The sequence below is a fragment of the Bidens hawaiensis genome, unplaced genomic scaffold (genome assembly GCF_021521415.1).
Source record: "Bidens hawaiensis isolate Kalapana, Puna unplaced genomic scaffold, B.hawaiensis_p1.1 tig00026360_1, whole genome shotgun sequence".
NCBI classification, from domain to species: domain Eukaryota; kingdom Viridiplantae; phylum Streptophyta; class Magnoliopsida; order Asterales; family Asteraceae; genus Bidens; species Bidens hawaiensis.
The window spans coordinates 258,515-275,158 of record NW_027494237.1 but is presented as its reverse complement, the minus strand read 5'-3'; the positions used below and the strand labels follow the sequence as shown (position 1 = coordinate 275,158).

At 32.1% G+C, this 16,644-nt stretch overlaps 1 protein-coding gene across 1 annotated transcript; it reads left to right on the top strand.

Annotated features, from left to right (window-relative positions):
* The first annotated feature begins 6,141 nt into the window (after positions 1–6,141).
* LOC143573293 (molybdenum cofactor sulfurase-like) lies at positions 6,142–9,111 on the top strand. The gene is made up of 2 exons (XM_077058211.1): positions 6,142–6,950; positions 7,805–9,111. The coding sequence occupies exons 1-2, from the start codon at positions 6,392–6,394 to the stop codon at positions 8,737–8,739; spliced, it is 1,494 nt and encodes a 497-aa protein (XP_076914326.1). The 5' UTR covers positions 6,142–6,391; the 3' UTR covers positions 8,740–9,111.
* Positions 9,112–16,644: the final 7,533 nt, after the last annotated feature.

Genomic DNA, 16,644 nt, shown 5'->3' with positions numbered 1-16,644 from the left:
GTACATGCACATACACCCTGACTCCCTCCCTGAACCTAATTCCCTAAATTGATCAAACATTCTCATTTATTTGCAATTTATCATATATATATATATATATATATATACATACATATATATTTGCCATCTACACTTTTGATCATGCAAAATAGTTAGCATGACATGTTTCAAATGGGATTGATCTACAATATTATTTTATTTGCAAGTGGCAACATATACATAAACTGATAATTGAGAAACCAATCGGCACTTTTGTTACATGTTTTTTACTTTTTTTGATTTAAGAATGTATCCATGTAATCTGTTATTTTTAAATAGAAAAATAAAATAAGTTAAAAACCTGTAATAGGCAGACTCCAATCACCGCCACGCTGGTCGTCGCTGGCCGGAAAAACTCTCAAGGTCGTCGGAAGTCAGATGGTCGCAGGTTTAGAAGTTACAACTTGCACGCTAGAAGTTTAGAAAAACCATGGTTATTTGTTTTGAAACTGGGTCTCCTTTTAATGTAACTGGGCCTAAAATACTTATATATATGAAAGAAATTTAAAAACTGATGGGCCCTATAAAAGTTGTAGGCCTGGGACTTGAGTCCTACCTGTCCTGAGCCCTGCCCATGGGCCGGGCCTGTACATATACAAAAAGGTTTAATGGTGTGTAGGTGATTTGAGATGCCACAATGTCACATAATCTTATACTCACCCTGATCGGCAAAGAAACTTGTCTAGCCAATGTGAATCATTCTATTTTCATAAACATATTACTATAAAATTTTTGTTCTATTTAGAACAAAATTTGTTGCATTTGAAACATCATAAGTCATAACTAGATAAATGCTAAATATACATGGTAACCTGATTTATATTGATTTTTTAATAAAAGTTTATTCCTATTGCATTGGTATTTAATCATTGGCATATTTACAAATTTTACATTTTATATTTCTTTTAGTTTCAAAATTTCAAAGTGACAGAAATAACTGGATATTAAAATCTTTTGATTTTATGAGCCTGTTTAGTGAATAATGTCCCCCGATCTCTAACATTTTAATGGTTATATATTTATTTCTTAATAATAATATTATTAAATAAAAACCGTGGTTTGCATATAAACTTTAACATATGTTTGGTTTCTATATTCAGTTAAGATTACGTTAATGCATCAAATAAAATAAGATTATTAATCAAATTTAAATAAAACTTGTAACATGTCATAACAAATATTATTATTTAGGTTAAGGGTGTGCGTTAGGGGTGAGCAGAAAACCGAATTAACCGAACCCAAACCGAATCAACCAAAAATACCGAACCAAAAAAACCGAACCGAAGAATTAACTGACGGTTAGTTTTTTGATTTTTTGAAAAACCGAATTTTCGGTTTCTGTTCGATTTTCCATTTTTAAAAAACCGAACCGAACCGAACCGATTAATGGTGATGAAGATTATGAAGACTGGGATTAAACTTTGAAGATGAACAAGATGATGAATGAAGATTAGAGCTAAACTTTTTAGTGTTTTTCGGTTAAAAACTTTGTTAAATTTTAAACTCTATTACTCTAGCAACTTTGTATACGTATGGTTTCACATAACATGCGTCTAATTTTGTTTTTTGTGTTCAATATATTTGTGGTAATCTAATACACTTTTACAAGCTTAATATTATCATCTTCATTTTTTAATTATTTTTGCAATGTCTACACATAATTGAAATAAACCGACTAAACCGAACCAAAACCGAAAATAACCGAAAAACCAAAAAACCCGAAACCGAACGGTTTGTATATTCAACCGATGACTTCGGTCTCGGTTTTGCCTAAAAACCGAACCGAACCATGCACAACTCTAGTGTGCGTGGTGCGGTTCATTGCGGTTTTGGGCTAAAATCAAACCGAAAACCACAACTTCGGTTCTTGAAATTTTGCCTAAAAACCAAAAAATAACCGAAAACCGAAAATAACCGAAAAACCGAAAATAACCGAAAAACCAAAAAACCCGAAACCGAATGGTTTGTATATTCAACCGATGACTTCGGTCTCGGTTTTGCCTAAAACCGAACCGAACCGTGCACAACTCTAGTGTGCGTAGTGCGGTTCATTGCGGGTTTGGGCTAAAATCAAACCGAAAATCACAACTTCGGTTCTTGAAATTTTAAACCGTTCGGTTTCGGTTTTCTCAGTTTCAATTTTCATTTTAGTTTTGGTTTAGTTTTGGTTTTTTCGGTTTTTTTTTGCTATTTGAGCTTAAAAATTTTTGGCTTAAAAAAAGTTTGTCGAAAATAATGAATTTAGATAGAATTAAGTTTGTTAATTATTAATTAATAGAGTATTATACATTTGATCAAAACTATTTAAGTTACATATTTATTAAATTTTTATAAATTACTTAAAATAAAAACTAAAAAAATAAAAATATAGAAATTCATTATGTTCGTTTTTGGTTTTTATTATATGCAAAACAAAAACTGGTTAGTTTGATTTTTACAAAACGTACACACTAAATAGGCTAAAGTGACTACACGAGTAAATTTCATAAAAACATCAAACTTATAAAATTTAACACCCAAAATCTAAAGGGAAAATTCTCAAAATAAGCGTTTATGAAAATATTTTTCAGGTTTTAGGTGTCATTTGTAAGAAATTCCCAAAATAGGTATTATAATCTAGTCGTGTCGAGTAGTTTGTATAACCAATTAAAACTTGACACATGTCTTTAAACTAACCATAACGAACAAATTTACTAACCATTTACTCGTCACGACTAAATAGGTTTTATGCCTCGTAATCAACGCCCACGAGTAATTCATAAGTTCTTTAGTCGCGACGAGTAGATTGTAAGGTTAAACTAGTCTCGACCAGTTAACTACGGATAAACTACTCGTGTAGGAAATGTAAACCAGGTACACTAGTCGTCGCGTCTAAATGACTTATGAATTACTCGTTGGCGTTGATTACGAGACAAGAAACTTATTTAGTCGTGACGAACAAATGATTAGTGACCCTTCTCGTTACGGTTAGTTTAAAGGCACGTGACAAGTTTTAATTGGTTCTACAAACTACTTGTTGTAATCATAAACTACTTGTCACAACTAGTTTATAATACCTATTTTGGGTATTTCTTGCAAATGACACCTAAAACCTGAAAAACATTTTCATAAACGCTTATTTTGAAAATTTTCCCAAATCTAAATCCTTATAATAACCTAAGTTTGTAATTTATGTATCAATGAGTTATATTGCACTATAGCTATCATGTTAAACTTTAACCCCTTAAGAGCATCAACAATAAAGACTTTCAAAAACATGTCTACTCAGCTGTCATATTATAAAAACACAATTATTTAAAAAACGCTTAAAATCTATCCAATAAAGTATTCTAAAAACATTCAAAAACATTGACAATAAAACTGTTTTTTCTCTCTAGTTTTAATAGGAGAACATGATTGAGAAATGATTCCAAAAAGTCACTCTCACAATAAACAAAAACGAACTAGGTGGAAAATCCTAAAAAAACCTCCTCTAAAAACACCTCTAATAAACCTTTCTGGTTTGATTTAACAACACGGTCTCATAGAGACAGAAAATATTCTTTTTATAAATCTCTATTGAAACAACTCACATTCTATGCCTTCCTTTATATAAATAAAAACAAAAATATATAGTTACAATCCTGTCATTTCACAACAAGAAAATCAGTTGAAAATGATGTTAAAAGTGCGTTTTATCTTTTTGTAACAGGGTTTCTTTTTCTTGAAGAACTAATGGATTTTTTGGTACATGACAATGATCAGGACATGGTAATAGAAATGATAAAAAATAAAATGGATAATTATCATTCTGTTGTCTTATTTTATTATCTTATGTGAATGGAATAATCATTACTCTGTGTTGTTTGATGAGCATAAAAAGACAAAGTGATAAAATAAAATTGATGGTAACTATAAGCGGTGATGGCAGTGGTGGATGGCGGGCGGTGGGTGGTGACGGTCACGGTGGTGGGTGGGGGTTGTGGTAGGCGGTGGCGGTGATGGGTGATGGTGGTGAGTGGCATTGGCGGTGGTGGGTGGTTGGCGGTGGTGAAGGTAATAGGCGTGGTAGTGGATGGTGACGACGGTGGTGATGGTAATGTAGGCTTAAAAAGAGAATAAATTGGACAGAGTAATATATGATTCCTTTTTCATTTATTTATAATGCTCATTCTATTTTAAATTGGACAGAGTAATATATGATTCCTTTTTCATTTATTTATAATGCTCATTCTATTTCGTGTGTCGTTCTTATATATCAAACATAACAGCATCTAGACTATAACTTATAAGTAAATTGATGTGTATAGGCATAGGCACGCCTTGGTTGCATATTATAAAATCTAAAAATAATATAGATAATTGTTAGGTTTTTGAGAAAGAAAGTATTTGAGTTAGTATGCAAGTTTATATTATTGCCGGCTAAAAAGCAAGTAAAGAGAAAAAGAGTGATTGTGGTTCCATTTGGAGTTGTCCCATTCTAATTAAAAACTCATTTCTTAGCAATTAAGTTCATTCTCATTAAAGCAAACTCATCATCTTCTTTTTCCTTTTGCTTTTTATGATTTATTCACGTTTAATAAACGAAATCAAATAATAATAAGAAAAATGTGAAGTGTTATTTTTTACTTGAACGTTAAGTAATACAGACTACAGAGTTACATAACTAGTTGAATGGACTCTTTCCCTACTAATTAAAATGTAACACACTAACACACATTAGCTATATGCACGTATACAATTTAATTTAAAATAAAAATTTCTCTCTCTATATATAGGATTAAGTTATTGTATAAAGACTTCTTATTGTAATAATTGTACTATCAAATCATTGATTTCATTTATAACAAACATACGATAACATAATTGTAAATACGTAACCTAGATTTTTTTTACCTAGCTAGATTAGACAAAAATTAAGCACACAACTATGTAAAAACTATGCAAGCTAAATTAAAAATTGCTCACATACATAGTCACATAGTTATATGAATAATCACACAACTTTTAAGATAATATGCAACCCATGTTTATAATTACACACTCACATAACTTATAAAAATAACAATATACAAATAATTATGCAACTTATGTTATAGTTCTGCAAACTATTTAAAAAGAAGCTTTCTTTCTTGTACACCTTTACCATCTCATAGTTCAAGCAATTTGTTTAGCATAAAACCCCAATAAATTAGAAACACCAGCTAGTTTAGCCTTTCTGAACTAAATTTACAATTATCAATTAACACACCACACAAAGTTCTTATCATTCGGTTCCGTCATTTTCATGATTTTTTTAAATCACAAATGTCATTACTAAGGGTTTCTGTTTCAGCATATTTTAACCATGTTTGTTTGTGGTGCCAACGAGCCGACTTTTTCCAGCTTGAAATGAGCCAAAATTTTTCGAGCTCGAGCCTTGTATAGGAAGCCCGCTTAGGCTCGTCTAGCCTTAACGAGCCCTGCACATTTTTAAATATTACCATTTTTAAACTTCTATGTGTTAATTTTACATTGCATAGCCTAGCTCAAGCCAAAGCTTAGCTTGGTTATATAAGGTATTACACAAGCTCGACATGAGCTTAGGCTCGTTTTTAAAATTGTCTCAAAATAATGAAATATTTAACCTGAGCCCGAGCTTAAAGAAACAATTCATGAATCAAACTCAAGCTTTTCTAACGAGTTGCTTTGTTGGGCTCGGCTCGGTTATTTTATACCCCTAGCCATATATTATATATATAAATATATAATAAATTAATATTTAAGAAAAACAAAGGTTCCTGATATACTCCCTCCGTCCCATTATAAGTGTCTTAGTTTGACTTTTCAAGTTTTTCTTTTGCAACCTTGACTGTAAATATTTTTGTTCATGTCATATAATAGTTGATGAAAATTATATCAATGTAAAATACATTTAAAACCCAATCCATTCATATATTTTACATCAAGTATTATATAACACAAACAAAAATATTGTCGGTCAAAGTTAAACAAGAAAGACTTGAAAAATCAAACTAGGACACTTATAATGGGACGGAGGGAGTAGCATATTTTAACCATGTTTGTGAACGGAACGTAACTATTACGGTTTTATTGAAAAAGTCTCCATTAATTATGAAGAAATGCAATATAGTCTTGTTAATATTAATATAACTTGACCTCTTCAACCACCGGCTTAGAGTAGATAGTAAATGGCATGTCACTTTCACTCCCCACAAAACAATATCAAAACTGAAAAAGTCTTAACCATGTAAACATGACCGGTTCAAACAATCATTACAATGTCCCATTCACAACCTCATCACCAACACAACCACTTAAATAATCTATACCATCACCATCATCTTCAACCTTAATTTGTTCATCCGCAGCTATGCACTCGCCGTGCTCGAAACACGTCGAACAAGTATGCTCCCACGGCTGCTGCTCCAATCCCTTGTTTTCCTTCCCAGAGTTCACCACTACTACGACCATTGCTACCACTACTACGACCACCTCAACCGCTACAAGTACATCCTCGGCTTGCCGAAAACAGTTTATATCAAAAACCACTGCTGCTTTCTTCCCAAACACCCGGTTTACGGACCATGAATCTCTTCCTTCTGTTAAGGAATCCCTGTCCACTTTTACTCAAACATATCCTAAATATTCGGACACTGCAAGAGTTGATAGAATAAGAGGACAGGAATACTATCATCTTTCGCTTTCGAATCGAGTGTGTCTAGATTATATTGGCATCGGGCTGTTTTCGCACTTGCAGCTTCAAACACACCACTCACCTTCTTCTTCTGGTGATTTGCACTCTGATTACCCGTCCTTTAATTCGATTTACCGGTCTGTGAATCTAAAGTCGCAGCTGCTTCATGGTGGAGAAGGATCTGAATTCGAGTCGTCCATCAGGAAGAGGATCATGGAGTTTATGAATGTTTCAGGTTACAGATGTTTATTGCTCTTTTCAACATAAACTTGTTTTTCCTTTTATTTTTCTTAATTTATTTATTTTTTTCAAATTTTTTGTTAGTAAGCTGAGTTTGATTGGCTAAAATTATACTTGGATTAAACTAAACTAAACTAAACTAAACTAAATTAAATTATTATTATTATTATTCGATATTCAGTTTATTCGGTTCGAACAAATTTTTAATTTTTGAAAACTGAAAATTAAATTTTATTTCTTATTTGATTCCCATTATTTGTTATTAAATTGGGTTGGGTAGAAAATATTGATCTAAAATTGCACTTGAATTGAGCTAAGACTAAGGAACCATTATCTGATATTTAGTTTATTCGTTCGAACCAAATTTAGATTTCTAACAACTGAAAATTGAATCGAAAATCAATTGAATATGTGACTTTGTTCGGTTTAAAAATTTTCAGTTCAATTCAGTTTTAGATTAATCGATTTTGAAATCATGAACTCTATTATTTAGTTATGGTTTCATTTTTTAAGCTTTTCACCATTGTTTGTTATTGAGTTGAGTTCATTAAATTACATTGGGCTAAAATATTTTTTTTTTTGGATTGAACTAACTTAAACAACCATTATTTAAAATACCGACTTTAGATTTATAAAAATCCAATTTGGTTTCGATCTGAAAGTAGATTACCGACTTCAGATTTATGAAAACCTAATTCGTTTTGAACCAACTTTCGATTTATGAAAACCGAAAACAAACCAAAAGTAGAACACCCAACACGACCAAATATGTAATTCAGTTCAGTTTTAAACAGTTTAGGCTCGTTTTAGTTTTTGGTGTAACTAAATTATAAACTATCTCTATCTTAGGTGATGATTATTCCATGATTATTACTACGAACAAATCATCCGCCTTCAAGATCGTTTCAGAAGCGTATCCCTTCCAAACGAGTCGCAAATTGCTAACCGTTTATGATTACAAGATCGAGGCTATGGATGCCATGATTACATCATCAGAGAAACGAGGAGCCAAGGTCATGTCAGCCGAGTTCAAGTGGCCAAGAATGCGAATTCATTCAGCAAAATTAAGAAAGTTGGTTGAAAGAAACAGAAAAAAGAAGAAACCAAGAGGATTATTCGTATTCCCTCTTCAATCACGAACCACTGGCGCTAGTTACTCGTATCAATGGATGCTTAAAGCACAAGAAAACGGGTGGCACGTGTTGCTTGATGCATGCGCATTGGGTCCCAAAGACATGGATAGTTTTGGGTTGTCGTTGATTCGACCCGACTTTCTTATTTATTCATTCTACAAGGTTTTTGGTGAGAACCCTAGTGGATTCGGGTGTTTATTTGTGAAGAAATCGGTAATATCGATCATGGAAGATTCATGCGTAGGGATAGCCACCCTTGTTCCTGCAAAGAACTCGTCGTTTCATTCAGACGAAGAGCATTCTGGAACGGATTTAGATCTTCAAAGTCCCGAATCTTCAACTCAGACTGTGACGCATGGCGAAACGAACAAAAGTTTACAAACTGAGTATAGGGGATTGGATCATGTGGATTCGCTAGGGTTGATGCAAACTAGTATGTGCACCAGATGTTTTATAAATTGGTTGATCAACGCGCTAACCAAACTAGAGCATCCCAACACGGAAACCAAGACACCCTTGGTCCAAATCTACGTCCACGAATCAGATTTGACCGTGGGCCCGCATTGGCGTTTAATATTTATGACTGGAAAGGCGAAAAGGTTGAGCCGTCACTGGTGCAAAAGCTTTCTGACCGAAACAACATATCATTGAGCCAAGGGTCCTTACACAAGATATGATTTGATGACAAGTATGCGGAGGACAAAGAACGAGTGATGAACGGGGGTGGAGTGAAGAAGACTAAAGGCGTGCATGAAATCGCGGTGGTGACTGCAGCTGTTAATTTTCTGGCGAATTTCGAAGATGTTTATAGGTTATGGGCATTTGTGGCTCGGTTTTTGGATGCTGACTATGTCGAGAAGGAAAAATGGAGATATACGGCTCTAAATCAGAAAACGATTGAAGTGTAATTCGTAGTTAAACAAGATATAACCATTTGTAAGTAGAAAAGAAAGCAAAAACACATTTACAAGTGTAAAAATGCATGGTGACACCATCACCTTATTTCTTGGTTAATGCTTTATTCTTTATATCAATATGTCAATGTCGTTGTTAAGCGTAATTAAGTTTCATATATTCTAATACAAAGTGTTTTGTATTGTAAGTTATCACTAAGGAAATGACAAATTGGTGACAATATTTACTATTATTTATATACCGTTTACTTACGAATTAGAGAGGTAATTAAGTTAATTTCTAGAAGTAAAGGAAAACGGTTTAGTGTTTGAAGGCCATTAAAAGGACTCCTCTCGCCAATCCTCTATGAGATCCAAGGGGGCTTCTCTCGGTTGCTTGGTAATGGTGTTCTTAATTTGCTTGTATAATTTGGAGATTTTTCCTTCTATTTTTGGTTTTCTTAGTTTTCTTGTGGTGCTTCTAGCTTTTTGTTGGTTTTTGGTAGAACGGGATCTTCTTTTGAGGTTAAAAAACAAAGTAGGTTACTGATGTACATAAAAATATACATCTTTTCAGTATCAAATAATCTCTAAAAACTGTAATTTCTATCGAATAACATAGCATAAAAGGCTACTTATCATACTAAAATGTAATTTCAGGTGAAACCAAGCCCCAAACGAAGGAACAAACGAAAAGACGAAGAAAAACAGAAGAAAACACAAGAAAAACAAAGAAACACGCCCCCATGCTTCTGAACACCAGAAAAGACAAAAATCTACAAGAAAAGACAAAATCTGGAAACAAAAGCACGGGGCCGTGCCTCTCAACCACGGGGCCGTGGATATCTACCAGAAAAGACAAAATGAATTTAGCACATATCACTATAAAACACGGGGGTGTGCCCAAGTAAGCACAGGGCCGTGCTTCACACTCCAGATTGCCTATAAATAGTGGCTCATGTTGCACTCATTTGGTGTGTTTTGAAAAGAATTCTATCAGGTTTTCTCTTATAAAAACACACACTAATACTCACATAGAAGATTTAGTGAAGAGTTTGAAGGCTTAGAGGTCATCCTCATCAACCATCATCATCATCATTAAGAATGAAGATTCATCTACATTTGGTTAGATTGTTCTAGTTTAATCATGTATTTGTTATCATCAATCATCTTAATGTTTATCATCATGCTCATGAGCTAAACTGCATTTACCATCTAAAATCTATGAAGAAGCTTTGTTTTACTTGATAGTCATACAAAACATGTGGTGCAGTCTAGTAAAGTACATGGTTATATTACAATTATCTTTTGATGAGAAATGTTTCACCATCTTAAATCAATAATTCAAAGTTGGTGGTTGTCAATTCTATTGGCAATCGTTCATGATCGATTCATGTTCTTGAAAGATAGAAATACTTTGATACATTATCGAAACATGGATCCTTATATTGTACTTAGAAATGATGAGATATAAGTTATGACGTATTTCTCTAAGTCTTGGTAATCCGAAAATGGCTTTGCTTAGGATATCATGCTAGTTAAAGAAATCATATGTTAATGGAATGTGTAATTATAACCTACATAAATCAACCAAGGGGAGGTTGTGTGAGTTAACTACAACCACCCGAAGTTATTAAAATTGGTATTAAATTGGGTTGGGTAGAAAATATTGATCTAAAATCTCAAGCCCGGGCTTCTTTGCAGTCACCATAGTGAAAAACATGGAAGGAACTTCTGCCATTGTTTCCATTTGAGTCTTCAGAAACGACTCATCAAACACAACTGAAATCAAAATAGTACCCATGGTGAAACTGAAACAAGAATGAAGATGTATTCAAAATATACACAGAACTTGAGGCATAATATCAATTTAAAAACCTAGACATGCAACTGAGATCTATATACATGCCAACTAAGCAAAGCACAGCTAAAACCGAAACAAGAATAGAGAACCCTGTCCCAAAACAACCCTTTTCTAATATGACCCGACCCGTTTTCCAGTCCTAATAGAGAAATATTCATTCAGAATATTGAAGGAATTTCAGGCATAATTTCCATTTGAAACTCTAGAAATGTAACTGACATAGAAAATAATCAAAATAAGTTAGGTTAAGCAAAAAAGGGTAACAATTAACCCTTTCGATCTCATTCATTTTCTGATCAAGGGCCGGATCAGTGGAGCAAAGTATGAAATACAGTTTGAAACCGGGTAAATGAATGCATATTAATAAAGAGGGTGAAATAATTAGTGAACAGATTTATTGGTAACCAAACGGTTCACTGAAGTTTTGGCCCTCATTTTAGAGAAAGTAAACAACATTCTTGATACAGTCAAAGTCAAAAAAGGTACACCATGGTTGATACTCAAAATATCATCTGATAACAGAAAATTAAGATTAATAATTTACTAACCAATCACACGTTTAGCACCATCCAAGGGTAAACATATACATGAAACCAACCGAATAAAAGAAACACAACGTTCTTAAACCACTAGATAATAAAGATAATAGTGATAATAACCAACGTGTTCATAATAATAATAGGTAAATAATAATAATAATAATAATAATAATAATAATAATAATAATAATAATAAATGGAAGCAAGAAAGAAGCACAACAGGCTATCCTTGGTTGTACCTCACCCAACAAATAAATAATATTTGCAAGTCACAGGTTTATGTGGCCACAAGTATCATGTAACAACAATTATATATGATTCAATATTCAGGGTATAACAAACATCACAGATCTTGTAAGAATTTAAGGTATAATTTCCATTTGAAATCCACCCTAGAAACGTAACTGACAAAGCAAAATAAGCAAAACACAACTAAAATCGAGATGTTAAAAGAGCTAATCTCATAGTTTCCGTTTAAAACTCCTCGAGAAATTATGTGAGTGAAATAGAAAAATAATCAAAAAGCAAAGAGATGAAAATAAGTATATACTGAAATATTCAAAGTATTTGAGCCATAATTTCCACCCTAGAAATGTAACTGATTGACATAGCAAAATAAAGAAAATACTGAAATCTAAACAAGCATCGAAATATTAAAAGAGCTAAATACTAAATCACTTTTTTCCGTTTAAAACCCTAGATATGTGACTAAACTAAAAAAATAATAATATGTTATATTTATTATCTTCTTTGTTCATTGAATGTTTTAGTAGATCTGTTGTTTGCTTTACTTAACTTTAAAAATAATAATATGTTTAAGCAAAGCAAATAACAGATCTACTAAAACATTAAAGTTAAGCAAAGCAAACAACAAATCTACTAAAACATTCAATAAACAAAGAAGATAATAAATATGAAGACAACAAAGAAAGAAATAAAGAGTAAGTAGGTACATTAGGGCTTGGCTGAAGAAGAAGATGAATGTTGCTGGCTCATATTCTTTCTCTCCAAGTGAGTAAGAGTAATATTAGTGCTGCTGCCTGCTGGATAATGGGTATCAAGTTTCTTTCTTGGAGACAAAGGCTTGCTTGGTCCGGTACTAAAACAACATTTTCATAAAAAAACAAAAGTCATGAGGACTCACAAAAAACAACCCATATATTATTTTATTATTATTACTTTTTCCATTATTACAAATGGTTGTAGGTTGATGTACTATTGAAAATATGGTCATGCTAATAATACGCTAGATTTTATAGTTCAAACACTTTTTATACGCTTCGTATATTCTACACGAGTTGTATGAGATTTCATTACATTGACATGGTACCAAGCTCTTTATAATTCACATTGATCGAACTCGTATACGAGACGTCACTTGAATGCTTGATGTTTATACAATATTCCTTCAGTTATTTGATATGACCTTTAATAAAACTAGAGGTATACATACTACTTGTATGAGGTCGACTTGTATAATTTAAATGGATCTCGTATATGGAGCTAACTCGTATGATTCAAATGGATTTCGTATGCCCAACACTACATGGGGCCGACTTGTATAATTCAGATGGATCTCGTATGGCCCAATACTATTCATATGGGCTCGAGTAGTATAGCCCATGTCATATTAAGTGGTCCACGAGGTCTTACACAAAAGTTGCCATCTATACCCAGGGATGGACCTACGCTTTAGCTACGGGGTCAGCCGACCCGTGAACTTTTTTTTGTGTTATATATACGATAAATTCCTGATCAACCCCTGTGAAATTACAAGACCGACCCCTGTAGATTATTGAAAATTAGAGAAGGGAAAAAACTGATATTAAAAAATCATCGGATTTTTTTTCCGGCAATAGTCGTAGTTGCACATTGAAGAAACAATAAAAGTGGGGATGACGAAGGTAGATGTCCACTATTTTGTTTTTTTTAGTTACATAGGTTAGCATATATCATTTCAAATAAAAATGGATTCTGTAATTTTTATTAATCTTAAGTTATTAACTATTAGAACATAACAATACGAAAACAACAATATATTTATATTTAATAATAACTGGAAACAGAGAGGGACTGTTTTTATATTTAATAATATTTATTGATAGTATTTTTATATTTAATAATATTTATCTTTTTCACTTTATTATTTTATTTAATAATTTTAAAATTAATAAAAATGGTGATGTACATTAACACATGTGAAAACGTATATTATGATTCTCTAACTTCGTCTCCGTTATATTACTACACATGCAATGTCTTTAACTACATAATTCAAACTCAACTACATTTTAATTCAATTTGTAAGTAATCTTCTTTTCAATTTCAGTTATACTACTACTCAATTTTATAATTTCATTTAGTTATATAATATATAGTTTATCTATTTTTAACATAAAAGATCCTAAAAGAACCCTTTGCAAATTGAAAACTTTGAGAACCATTTTGAACTACTAAAAACACATTTAAAAAAATCATAAAATAAAAAATAATAAAAATTTTAAAAAAGTAAAAAAACCAAAATTCTTATATTTCATTCCGGTTTCATTAAAAAAAATAAAAAATAATTAAAAAAAATAAAAAAAACGTCGTATTATACACATATGTATAATTTTATTTAATTTTTAGTTACGTAATATACACATATGTACAATATCATTTATCTTAAATTATACACATGTGTACAAAAAAACAAGTAAATGTACATATATGTATATATTATTACATATGTGTATATAATTTAGCTAAACCGAGTTTTTTTTTTATAAAACCGGGATGATAAAATAAGAATTTTGGTTTTTTTACTTGGTTTTTGTGTTTTTTTTTATTTTATGATTTTTTTTTATTTTTAGGTTTTTTGTGATCCAAAATGGTTCTCACAGTTCTCAATTTCAAAAAGGTTCTCTCATGATCCTGATTCTATATATATATATATATATAGTTGTATATATATTATTTAGCGCATAACTTGTTTACATTTATTAGGTCATAGACAAAGTTAATCATATTTATTACATATGTAAATCAATTTAGTTTTGATACTTGGCTCGGGCTCATGTCTTCTAGGAATGTCATGTCAAACTAGATGATGTTATGGTTAGATTTCATAAAAATGAAAACTATGAGAATAGGTTTAATGTATTTTACGATGACGTTAACATGCATTTTTTTGTTATATTATATTTGTTTGATTGTCTATTTTTATATGACCCAACCCGATTTGATCCGACATAACGCACGAACCGGGCCCGAAAAAAGTTTATATACCAATAGTCAACTAAGTATCGATAAAAAAATTCCGACCACAGTGAAAACTTTTTCTGGATCCGTCACTGCCTGTACCATCGTATGAACATATACGATTCGTATAGGTGGGTTTAGGCACCTAGATAGCAAAGAGTGGACATCTGAATATTCAAAGCCTAAAATGGCAATGGTTATTCATAAACCTTTTTGATTATTCACACACCCTATTAACACATACCATATCTATACATACACCTTATAAAGGGCATATGATTAACACATCTCGCCTAAAAAGTAAAGAAATTGAGTTTGAAGGTTAGATGAAAATATGATGGTCAATTGAGGTGACAGGTTTCTAAACTTTTACAAAAGGGGTCAAGCAAAAAGGTTGCAAAAGTTCTGATAGTACAATTCATAGAAATAAACAAAGATGGGCCAATTCGTATATATATTAAGTTTATTTATATACTTTTCCTTTATTATCGGATGTTAGATATATGTAACATTAAGGAAGTTCACCAAATTACGAGAAAGCCATTTTAGTAAATACACTTTTTTTTTTGGTTTTTTGAATGAAAAACTTACGCACGTCTATGTTACTTCTAAATCTAAACCACTAACCCTATAATGGAACTTGAATCCTTATCATTTGAAAGGCATTTCTCTTTATTAACATGTTTTCTGACATAAAAGAAACATCCATCTTTAACTCATGTACTCTTGAGTACTTGCGTGTGCAATGAATGCTTCAAAAATGATTTGTGACAAAGCAGAGAGTACGGCATCATAGATCAATGAAATATATAAGTAATTATATTATCTAGTGAAGTTCTCGGAGAGGAAACTAGTGTTATATTTTTATACTAATACTAGTTTGAGTCGTTGTATTACACGAGTATTCTTACCCTTACATAATAATATTATATCAGTTAATACGCTGTATGTTACGTAATATATGGTATTTGTTGTTATTCCTATCTAATTAGTTACACATCAGTATATGTTCTATCATCACTAATTGTAGCCACTATTTTCTACTTCATGGCATGTTGATTACTTAGTTCTGCAAATTGACCACTAAAATCAAGGTAGCTAGCTAACATAGTTTTAGTTGATATTGTTAGGAACAAAACAGCGATGTAGAAGCGAATCAACCCACAAACGATAAACACGTGGTACATAAAATAATAAAAACACAAGTGTTTTACGTGGTTTTGTCTGGGGGGGACCATCCATGGGCTCCAATTAGGGTTTATCTTTATTAATTTTGAGCCAAAAATTACAATTGCATTACTTAAATATATATATATATATATATATATGTATATATATATATATATGTATATATATATATATATATATGTATGAGAAAAGTAGGGCAACTAACTTGTCTACCATGTAAACTTAAACATGCCCTAATTAAATTATTAGACCTGTCCCCATATGCATCTAACTTGAACGATCATTAAAATAGACCCAATAAGGCATTCACACCTAACAATCTCTCACTTGAAGGCGTTGTGAATATCTAGCTTGTCATCCAGGCAAATAATCAACCTGGTCATCCGATAACTCCAATAATATTCGATAATAGAAATCAACTAAGCCTCTAGTTTCAAGAACAAGCTAAAACTTTACAAACAATAGTTCTCCAAGCCTATAGTTCCTCATACTCAAGCTAAGATTTCAAGTAATCCTCTTAGCAGAAGCGGTCGTTGCATCATCTGGAAAGCCCCGTTGAAACTTTCAAGAGCTTCAATCTGGTCATGATAGACCTAGTCATGACAAAGCCTGCCAATGATTCATTCTCAATCTCAACCGCCTCCCACTGATTAGCACTGTCGGCTCCAGAGACTTTTAGAAGATAAACACTCTCCCGAATCAGCAAACGATACGTAGGAGATATTTCCACATCAAAGTTACGTTTACTCTCAAAACAATTACATATTAAAATTACATCTACTTGGTCAGTAAAACACGAGTGTTGCACGGTTAGTCGATGCCAATGTGTATG